At 55.9% G+C, this 10,957-nt stretch overlaps 1 protein-coding gene across 1 annotated transcript; it reads right to left on the bottom strand.

The window, feature by feature from the left end:
• Positions 1–590: 590 nt before the first annotated feature.
• On the bottom strand, positions 591–10,528 carry DUSP5 (dual specificity phosphatase 5). The gene is made up of 4 exons (XM_075423721.1): positions 10,047–10,528; positions 5,915–6,057; positions 4,304–4,523; positions 591–2,216 (listed from the first exon to the last, which is right to left on the bottom strand). Exons 1-4 carry the CDS (start codon positions 10,441–10,443, stop codon positions 1,816–1,818), a joined length of 1,161 nt encoding a protein of 386 aa, XP_075279836.1. The 5' UTR covers positions 10,444–10,528; the 3' UTR covers positions 591–1,815.
• Between the last annotated feature and the right edge of the window lie 429 nt (positions 10,529–10,957).

The following is a 10,957-nucleotide window of genomic DNA, read 5'->3' as shown; positions in this document are numbered from 1 at the left end:
GAGGCTTTCGGCACAGAGCCCAGTGTGCTCACCCACCTCTTCTCCCTCCTCATACCACTTTCACAGAATGGTAGGGGCTGGAAGGGACCTCTGGGGGTCATCTAGTCCAACCCTCCTGCCGAAGCAGGGTCACCTAGAACAGGCTGCACAGGACCTTGTCCAGGCGGGTCTTGAATATCTCCAGAGAAGGAGACTCCACAACTCCCCTGGGCAGCCTGTTCCAGGGCTCCATCATCCTCAGAGTGAAGAAGTTCTTCCCCATGTTCAGACAGAACTTCCTGTGCTTCAGTTTGTGCCCGTTGCCCCTTGTCCTGTTGCTGGGCACCACTGAAAAGAGTCTGGCCCCATCCCCCTGACACCCACCCTTAAAATATTTGTAAGCATTTATAAGGTCCCCTCTCAGCCTTCTCTTCTCCAGGCTGAACATGCCCAGCTCCCTCAGTCTTTCCTCATAGGAGAGATGCTCCAGTCCCCTCATCATCTTTGTAGGCCCCTTTCAGGCCATGGTGTTTTTCTCAGGTGCCCTCTCCTGCCACCAAGCTCTGCCAAAGCACTTTGGCAGCTCACTCCAAGTACAACAAACAGCTTACTTTTCCTGGCATATTTTTTTCCTTTATTATTTTATGCACTCCATAAAAACCATTGCAGGTTTTCTTTCACATTCACGAGGATCTTCTGGAAATTATTGCCATTTCCCACACATATTACATATAAAAATCAAAAACATCAACAGACAAAAGGAGCCCCTCGTTCTGAACTCCCTGCAAACACAGAAACCAGTGTGACCAGTTTTCACAGAGGAAGGCTGGCTAAAAGGTGACCACACACGCTAAGCAAGCCACGTAACACTGAACAAGACCACTTGACCACACACAACACACATCGGGAACACTTGGGAGGGATGGAGGAAAAGGTGGCTTGGAACTGAGCTTCTCAGGTTGGTTTTTTTTTTTTGGTGTCAAAATCCAGCAGTTACAGTGTCATCTGATGGGAAGTAACACGGATGAGGATTGCGGAGACATTCAAGTATTCTAGGGCTGTTCTTAAATAAGAGATGGGAGGATAATAGCTCAGCAGGTGGCCTGATAGCTTCAGTGAAGTCCCCTGCTTTAGTTCAAAGCACACCCAGTACAAAGGCAAATGCAGAGGTACAGGAAATGCCACACCTGAATGGATCCAGGGTCTGGTTTGGGATCCAGTTACGCTGCGGTCAGTACCTGACACTTCAGAGCCTGGAGCAGGAGAGGGGATTTTCACCTGGTTGTGCAAGTGTCCTGGGAAAGGGGGTCCCCTCCTGCCACCCCAGCCCTTTGCTCCCTGAAACACGACACGGGGGAGGGGAGGAGGAAAGCCGGAGAAAAAGCAGAACGAATATTCACTCCCACCACCTCAGTGGTTGCAAAGGTGGTGCCCTTTGTTTTGCTTTCTTCCCTGCTGCTGCTGTTTATTGCTTAAAACTTTAAATAATGGTCTTTTCAAAAATAAGAAGGGAAGGAAATGGGAACTGAGAACATACGAAATGGCTTTCTCATTGCTCCCCAGGAATCTGGAAATACAGTAGTGGGTGCACGCTTTATGGATAAAAACCTAAAAAAGCACTTTTTTTTAAAAAAAAGACAACAAAAGTTCAGAAAACCTGCCACACTTAGAGCACTTGCATCTTACAGTCACAGCATACGAGAAGTATGACCCACGACAACCACTCCGTCTCAGACCAAGCCGATGAGGTTTCTCTATTGCACGTTCATGAAATGTTCTTGTTGGGGTCACAGTTCGGATCAGAGGACCGCACCAGCTCCGGTCTCCCCAGGGCATTCAGCAGGACGAAGATGCTGTCATCGGGCTGAGTTTCAGCTGGTGGACGGGAGAGTGGATGGGCACAGAACTCAGCACTGAGGTAGGAAAGGCAAAACACGAGCCTTCAAAGTTTTTGCCTAACGTCAGTTCTTCTGCAAAGAAAGACGCAACTTCTCTTTTGCATGAGGCAACGGGGGGGCTGGGAGTGGAAGACAAGATCTCCGACTCGTACTGTAGCAACTGGCCCATGAAACCAAAGTTTGGCGAGATCAGGCTCCGGCGCTGCTTGATGTAATCGAAGGCTTCCTCCAGGCGGAGCTTTTTCGTCTTCATGAGATACGCCATGCAGATGGTGGGGGAGCGCGAAATCCCTGCTTCGCAGTGCACCAGGATCTTGCCCCCTGTTCGCCTGACATAGTCTAGGAGGGGAAAAATATCATTGCGAATGTCAGTTGTCATTGAGGATGGAGAGGACACTGTGACATGCAGCCACCCCACCAGCAAGGAGAGGCTCACTCTTCTGTTGGGTACGAAGGGTAACGCTGAGATTAAAAGAGAAGGGGGACAAAACCCAGCCTGTGGTGAAGCTGAGTTCCAGGTAACGCGTGGTTCAGGATCTGTGGATGCCGATTTGGCTCTTTCTGTGTTTTTTATGAAAGTCCTTCCCTGTCTGCTTGCCATGTGCCTATTTCTCTTTTGGAACAATTCACTCAGCAGAGCGTTGCAAGACACAGATCAGGTATCTGGGCAATGCTCGTGTTTGCGGTACCTGCATTCCTCTGCCTGCGGTTGAAGGGCTGACCCAAGCCCAGCCTGGCCAACCCTTCCATCACCAGGTCTTTCAAAGGTGACAACTGCGGGGCTGCCTTCCTCTCATCAGCTCTGCTAGAAAAACACGACGGCGGTTCCAGGAGCTGAGCCCTTGTTGGTGCCCTTGGGTGGAGAGGCTGAGCTCACTCCCCGGGGTCTCACCACAAAGCACACAAGGACTGGTAGGCAGTTGCTAATTACAGCCTAGTTAAAGGATGCTTGGACTTAAGTCAGGATATAAAAGGCTTATGCAAAGCACCCATTTTACACAACAGGAGCCACTGTGGTTACTCACACAACACAATGATTGTTATTAGATTAAAAAGAATGTGCTTAAAATAAGCCCTTTCCACATAAAAATACAGTTCAAAAATAGACGTTCTCTGCTCTATTGCCTTCAGCAATATGTTCATTTTATGGATAACTGTGCTGAGTGCAGTGCTCAGCGAAACTATGCAGAGCCGAGCAAGTTATCATTTGCAAGTTATCATTTGCCTGTCTTCGATTGTCTGCCCAGGGACGGGTGCCACCACGACCGGTTATATTTAACTACCGCGCAAAATAAGGAAGATGGGGATTTGAGTCATCCCCAGCATCTACACCACACGCCCAGTTTTAAAAGAAAGTGAAAACTGAAGTCATGCTCAAAACCTGGGAAATTTCCAAGTGACTCAACAACTATCAGAAGGCGTTGGGGATGGGACAGAAGAGTGCTGCGAACTAGCATTTCCCTGAAAGGTGGAGAAGTCCCTCAGCAAGTGGGGAAGGGCTCAGAGGGCACCCTCAGAACAGGTTTTTGTCATTCTGCCCGCACTGTTGAAGGACTCAAACTCATCTGAGCAAGGAGTCCAGCCAGTCTGGAACTCAGGTTTTACTCTGTTTCTCTCTCAAATGTTCCTGGAGAGCAACAGCACCGATTTCAACACCTTCTCCACCCAGGCTGAGGCTGCTCCACCCCACTAAAGCACCCTGTGCCTCTCGGGGACGAGCCTCTCCCTTGCAGTCGCTGGCACGGCCGGCGTGCCGCTTGCCTACCCAGCCTAACGCAGGAGGACTTGGGAGGGGATGGCCCCACACTTTCAGAAAGCCTCCTCTTTTTTTTGCATTGGGGTACTTGATTAATGGGTGAAACACCAACGTGATCAAAAGGAGAAACGGAAGCAGCCCTGTGATAAGGGGAGATCCTGCATTTCTAAGACCTGGCTTTGAGATATCCCAGCACAGCAAGGCAGTAAGCTGACCCTGCTTTGCCTGGCTTTTACAAGGTCTGGCATGCAAGTCCAAGGAGCCAACATGGATTTTTCCTTTACAAAAATCAATAGACTTCGGTGTGGTTCAACCACTCTTCTTTGCTTCCCATCGTGCTGAAGTTACACCTATGCTTGCTTTGAAGAGAAAAGAAAGCTGCCTAGCTCACTCGCCTCGTCTGCCTGACAGCAGGCAAGAGGAGGCATTTGCCTTCCTCGGCCTCCCAGCCTGGAGAGCTGGAGAAAAGGGCAAAGGCCTTGCTCTGAATGTCCCCCTTCCACCAAAATCCCTCTGCCAGGAGAGATGCTGAGGAAGGGAAGGAGCTTAAACTTCTGCTGTGACATCTGGGAACACACAGAAAATAAGGAGTCCATCCCACCAATAGGTATTTTAAAATAAATGAATTTGAAATACATGAAGATCTGGAAATGTGTTGATTTGGACCTACCGATGAAGTCGATGGCTTCCTGGAAGTGTGAGCTGATGTCTGCTGTGTGACTGTCCTCCACCGGGATCCACTTGTAGCAATACTGGTCCTTGAAGGACTCTGAGCTTTTCCTGGAGACGTTGAGCAGGGCCGTGATGTGCAGGTTGGCGAGAAACTCGCACTTGGAAGCGTGATAGGCACTACCAAGGTAGAGAAAAGGCAGAATTTCCACTGGACCACCCTGGAAGAGAAGGAGCAGGAACATGTATTTCCTTCTTTAAGGGTATTTGAGTCCTGACACCCGAGAGAGAGGTGGGGGGAGCCTGCGTGGGTGCCCGCTCCCTCCCTCGCTGGGGGTTTTGGACCCCCGTGCTGCCAGCCAGCGAATCGCTGCGATGGCAAAGCCCACGCAGGGAAAAGGTCTTCGTTTTCTTGTCCACATCTGTGAGGTACAAAGTCAGATCCAGCCCACTCGCTTGCGGGAGGTTTCCGGCTTTCTTCAAAGCGCTGCCCCTCGGGATGCACCCGAAGTGCTTTCAGATGTGAGACCTGTTCCCTCCAAGGCTTTGCCGAAACACAGGCGATGTGGGGAGCCACGTCCGAGCAGGGAGGAAGAGGAAGATGGAGGAATAGGCTGCTCTAGCTCAGCCCCTCCGCTTGCACCTCCAAAGGTGAAGCAAAGCAAAAAAAAAAAAAAAAAAACAAAACGGAGAAAGGTTCCCTGTCCCCCCGACCTCCCTGGGGCGTAGCACCCTCTGTGTCACCCGCCCCAAGATGTCATCTCGGTTCCTCCTTCCTCAGCGCAAGTGAAGGCGGGGTGACGAGACCGCAAAAGAAAAACAAAGCCACGGCCTGACAGAAAGGTTTTGGAGGTCGCAGGTAACTTTCCATGATGCACGAGAGCTGCTGCCGGCCCCCGGCTGCGAGAAACCGGCTTTCCCCCGCCCCGAGCTGCCCACCCGCGGGTCCCACGCACCGGGGGAGCTGGGGGCCACCTGGGGCGGTGGGAGAGGGTGCCCGGGGCTCTCCCAGCGGCAGGAAACCCGTGCCCCGGCGGAAGGGGCCCGACCGCAGGGTGATATCTCGGAGCATGCGTACTCCCCAGGCAGGATGGGAGCAGGTGTGCGACGGCCTCCTGGGTGGAAACCCCACTGCCCCCGGCTGAGGGCAGCTCTCGAGAGCTGCTGCCTCTTCTCAGAAGTGGCCCCACGGCCCCGACCCCCTCCGCCAGCCTCAGATCCCTCCTGGGGTCTCGGGGGAAGCATGGGCATAGCGTGCTTCTCCGTCTGCTGGAAAATTGACGCGCCTGGCAGCCTGTCCCCTGCCCGTTTTATGTCCCCTGGGCAGCCGTGAGTGGCTCACAGCTCATGATGCCTGGCTGTGTGATAAAGACAGGTCACAAACGCAGTTTTGGGGCTAGACAGGGTATTTTTCCTCCTTCTGTTGCCTAATTTTGAAGCCAGGTGGAGGCGATGCTGACCAGCAGCAGACACAGAGCATCTTCTTTGACACACAGGCTGCCGACCCGGGCTGCGAAAGCTCAAACAGTCTGCACCAGGGCTCCCCAGAGGAGCCCAAGAGAAGAGCAGCCCACCCAAGTGGAAGGCGACCCGCAGCAGCCGCGCCACACACCTGGTCGTAAGCGGGTTTGTGGTTGGCACTCTGCTTCTCACAGTGGCTGGCGAGGTTCCGCTCCGCCTCGGTCCTCTCCGGGGAAATGAGCTTTCCATCCACGCAGCACTCAGGATATTGCGAGTTAAAGGTTTCATATCCCCCTAGGGAAAGGCAAAAAAAAAACAACAACAAACCCAAAAGAAAACATGAATGTTTGTGCTTCCAAAAACTGATTTAATTAAAGTGGAGGAGAAATGGAGCTCGGCACTCGCAATGCAGCGGGATGGGGCCGCGCAGTGCTGGGCGCTGGGGGGGAGTTGGGGAGGGATAATGCTGCCCTGGGGAAAGGGGTTTGTTTAAAAGGCTTCGGCTCCGGAAGAAAAACCTCTGATACCGCTGACAATCATTAACTTGCTGAAAGCCCGTGGATCCAGATAAAAACTGTTAACGAATGTAATTCTGTGGAGTATAGCAACCATTAACTCCAGTAGAGCGGGGACTAAACTCCCACCCCCAGGCTTTACACGAGCACTGTTTCCAGCATTTGAGATGAAGATTTCTGTACTCGGGAGCTGTTCTCTCTAAATCTGTCATTACTATATGTGCTGTGACAAGAGAAGAAATATTTTATTTGCATTTTTGAATGGACACAAGTACAAGAGGGGGATGCTTGCAACTGTGTCATTAATCACAATGCACAAGACAGCGAGGTAATGAAGACAGTCCCACTGAAACCAATCTATTAAATAACAGCTATAAAACTTAATGAAATCCTGTGACAGCGTTTGACAACTGAATAGCCCCGCATGAGCTATTCTGCACGGTTAAGTACCGCATTCGTTTCATTCAGTGCACTGCTAATGAAAAGGAATTAATCCTATTATTACATTGTTACTCAAAGTTTGTCATCAGCTAAATCCTTGCCCGTTTCCAGGCTGGGAGTATGCTGCACAGAAGCACGAGATCTCCTAAGCGAACGTGAAGAAGTCAGGTAGCAGAAGCAGCTTGGAAACGTCAGTGGAGTGCCACGTGTCTGCCACCTGTGCTTTTTCAGAGCAGAAACGAACGGCAAAAGCCCTTGAGCAGCCAGATTCAATAATCCTTCAGAGCGTGGCCCTCGAGTAAACAAGGCTCAGCAAGCAAACCCTCCGATGGGGTTCATTCATCTGCAACTCTTTCGCCCTGATTAGCGGTGTCGGTGTGGGTGCCCCGGTGCGAGGAAGGGTTTCAAAACAAAGGCAGCGCTGCAGATCCGAGCAGCCGCAGGGCCCCCCCCGCCGCCCTCGCTGCCAGGGCTGCCCGGTACAGCTACCTCTGACATTTCAGGCCCGTAACGCCGGTGTCTCATTTGTTTGCAATGTTTGAGCAGATGTGTGCTCAAATTCATGACGTGCTGCCGCCGCCCACTCAGTCCCGCCACGGGGTCTCCTCGTGTTGCAAGCGGCCGGCGTGATCCAAAGCCCACTGAACGTGATGGAAGCCTGTTTTCCATGGCAGAGGGCGGGAGGGTGACTTTGCAGTCACCTGGCACTCAGCCCCTGCACCTTTCCTCCTACTCCCTCGGCCCCAGCCACATTCAGCCAGCTCGCCCCAGAGCCCATGGCGCGAGACGCCAGGTCAGGCAGCCAAGTGACTGTGGAGACCATTGGCAGAGGTGCGTGTGTTGATAAAATGATATCCACAACAACTGGGTTGATAAAATGATACCCCTGACAACTTGCAATATGAAAAGCCAACAAACACAAGCAGCTCTCCAGACTCCTCTGCTTTCCTGATCCCCAGCTGCCCTTCATGGCATGGACTTTTAAATCCTCTCGGTTTGCATAGCTGACCTTATCTCCCCCCTACCCTCAGCCACTGCCATCGCATAGGAAAAAGATGTACGGTTTATATAAATAGTCATTATCCCCATTTAAGACCTGTGTTGTTGTTTTTACTCTTGAATGAGCACAGAAATCTTCCTGAGCCAAATCAGCGTGTGTGTTCGAGCAGACAAGGCATGTCTCATGTCTCTGGGGCAGCTAACGCATGCAGCTGGTGAATGGTTAATTACAAGCCTTGGGGATCAGGATATTTGCAGGCCATTCTTACGGTGAGTCATCTCATCCCATCCTCCAGCAATCTCCTCTCTTCCCCCTCTCCACTCAACCTAGCTTCCCTGAGGTCATTTCTGCAAGCACCGGGTTGCTCATCATAGAGAGCTGGGCTGCACTTCGGTTTTAATCAATAAATAATAGAAACCTTGTCAGCACCAAGGGAGGATCCGTTATCTTATCTTTCTGCAAGCTCTTCTTCCCCTACCACACAACCACGCTCGCCTTGCCAGGGCTGAGCTCACCCAGAACGAAACTGCACCTACACAGCCGAAAGACGTGACACGCTCAGCCCCTAGAAGCCAGAAAGCGAGGGCAGGAATGGTGCTGGTGCGTGCAATGGCTCTGCACCAGCTGCCCTGCCTGGGGCCAGATCCCCAGGGCGCTCGGTGACCTGGTGGGGTGGGGGTGACCTGCTGGTATCTTCTCATCACTTGTGAGATGAGACCACCTTAGCCCTTCAGTAGCCGACACCTCCTCCCAGCTCCCCCACACCTATGCAGAACCAGAATATAAGGGGGGAGCCTCAAGGATTTTTTTTTCCTGGTGGTTTTACAGCTCGTTATTTGTAGGGTCAATGCTACAGATCCCCAAAGGACCCTTTCTTCTGAGCAGTGCTTCAGGATGGTTTGTATCCCCGCTATCCCAGAGATCTTCCCTGGACCACAACATCTTCCCAGGGGTCCGTGGCCCAGGGGGATCAGCAGTGCTGCCCACCCCATCACCGGCACCTTGGGCCACACCGAATCTGAAGGGGAGCTGCAGACTGCACGGGCCTGATCCTGCGACCCAGAGCACTTCCAGCAAAGCCAGGGGGCACAGCAAAGCCAGGAAGGGAAACTTTCTCACCCACTCAGGGGAAATCTTTCTAGCCTCGAATCGACAGGCTCTCAGAAAAGCCACTTTGCAATACACACCAGGTACAAAGCGGAGCCCACGTCCAAACCCCACCCGCGACAAACTGCCCGCAGCCACCACTTCAAAGCGCGGGGAGGGAAGGGCGATCTGGTGGCTGCACCAGCGGGCTGGGAGTCGGCAGAGCTGAATTCGGCCCCTGCCACGCCACGGCCTTCCCGGCGCGGCTCCGGAGAGGTTTCCTCACCCCTGGCTTAGCGGGGTCCCTCCGGCTTTGCCGGCGGCAGCACCCCGGCCCTGGGGGGGTCCCCCGGGCACTGGTCGCTGTAGGAGGCACAAACTGGGCACAAACCAGTGCGGTGAAAGGCTTGATAAAGTGAATTAACCCTGGCCGGAGAGGACATCGAGGCAATTTGTTCCACGAAGGTCGCCCGGTGTCCCCCCGGGGCCTCGGGGCAGGGCAGGGGGGGGCTGTTCGGGAGCGGCCGGGGGTGCGGGGCTGCGCGGGGGGCCAGGGGACAAAGGCGCTGCCGGGAGCAGCGGAGGGGAGGCAGGGAAGGGGCGGGCTGCTCTGGTTTTTATCGTTTTATTATCCCCGGGTTACACGGAAGGAAAACAAAGAACCGCAATCCAAGGGCTGTAACACACGTGGCGGGGGGGGGGTACTTCTGTCCCCCGGTAAGCCCTGGAGTTTGGGCTGCGGGTTCCCCCTGCCAGCCTCGGTACGCCCGACGGAGAGACGAACCGCTCCGCCCCGGCTGGGCAGCGGGCTCCCACCCCCGGCTTTCGGGCGCCGAACGCGGCCCCCCCGGGTCAGAGAGCCGGGAGCAGCGGCCTCGGCTCTCCCCTCGCCCGCGGGGCTGGTTGGATATTTTATTTTCCCCGCAGTCCCGGTCTCTCTCGCCCCCCCCCCCCCCCCGCCCTTTGATAAGCTGCAACTTTCGCTCCCCTTCCCCATACCCTTGCTCTCCATCGGCGTGCGGCGGGGGTGAGCGCAAGGCTCCCGCAGAGCCCGCCCGGGACGCGGCTCTACCGGGTGGAACAGCCCCGAAACCCCGGCGCTACCTCCCCGCCCTCCCCCGGTGACCAGGCCGACTGCGGGGCGGCGGTGGAGAGCGGACGGGAGCCCCGGGGGGGACTTTGGGGTCCGACTCGCGCCCCTCCTCTCCGCCCCCCCGCCCCCTCCCCGCCGCCCCTCTCACCTTTCAGGAAGCAGACCCTAGCCCCGGCCTCCGGCAGGCTGGAGAGCAGGGCGTTGAGGACCACCTGGGCCGTGCTGTCCTTCTTCAGCTTCTGCCAGTGCCCGGTGGCCTGGTCCAGCACCACCACGGCCGCCAGCCGGGCGGCCCCCCCCGGCCCCTCGCCCCCCGCCGGCAGCAGCCGCTCCCGGGCCGCCGGGTCGGGCACCACGAAGTGGAGCGGGACGGCCCCGCCGCGGGCCCGCCGCATCACCACCGAGTTCAGGTTGACGTTGAGGGAGCCGCGGAGGCAGGAGGCCGAGTAGGACAGGTAGGGCCGGCAGTCCAGCACCAGGCAGCGGGAGGGCTCCTTCCGCAGGAGCTTCCGCAGCTGCCGGCAGTCGAGGGACGTGACCTTCATGGCGGTGGGGCCGGGAGAGCGCCCGGTGCGAGCTCGGGATGCGGGGCGGGAGGCACCGCGCCGAGCCCGGGCAGGGAATCCCGGCCGCCGCCGCCGGGCATTTATATGAATGGGAGGCCGGGCCCTGACGACACTGCCCATATAAGGGGAGTGACGCGCCCGCCCGCCGCGCGCGGGCACGCGCCGCCCCCCGGCGGGGATCCCCTCCCCCCCGGCCGGCGGGGGCCGCGTTAGTCAGGCTCGGAGGCAGAGGAAGCTGAAAAACGCCGCAAAAATTCTGCAGTCATCGGGCTGCGGCTCACCCCGGCATCACCGCTCCCCCCGCCCCGTCAGCAGCAGCAGCAGCAGCAGAAGGAGGAGAAGGAGGAGGAGGAGGAGGGGGGGAGGAAGGGCGGGCGGCGCTGGGGCAGGTCGCTCACACCAGGTCGCAGAGGGGGGGTTCAGTTCCCCTCCTCCCCCCCCCTCCCCACACGTCCTCGCCCCCGGCGAAGCCCCAGCGCAGCCGAGCCCCCCC

This window comes from Opisthocomus hoazin, chromosome 6 (assembly GCF_030867145.1).
Source record: "Opisthocomus hoazin isolate bOpiHoa1 chromosome 6, bOpiHoa1.hap1, whole genome shotgun sequence".
In the NCBI taxonomy this organism is placed as follows: Eukaryota; Metazoa; Chordata; class Aves; order Opisthocomiformes; family Opisthocomidae; genus Opisthocomus; species Opisthocomus hoazin.
Note: the sequence above shows the minus strand (reverse complement) of the source record. Positions and strands in the feature narration are given on the sequence as shown.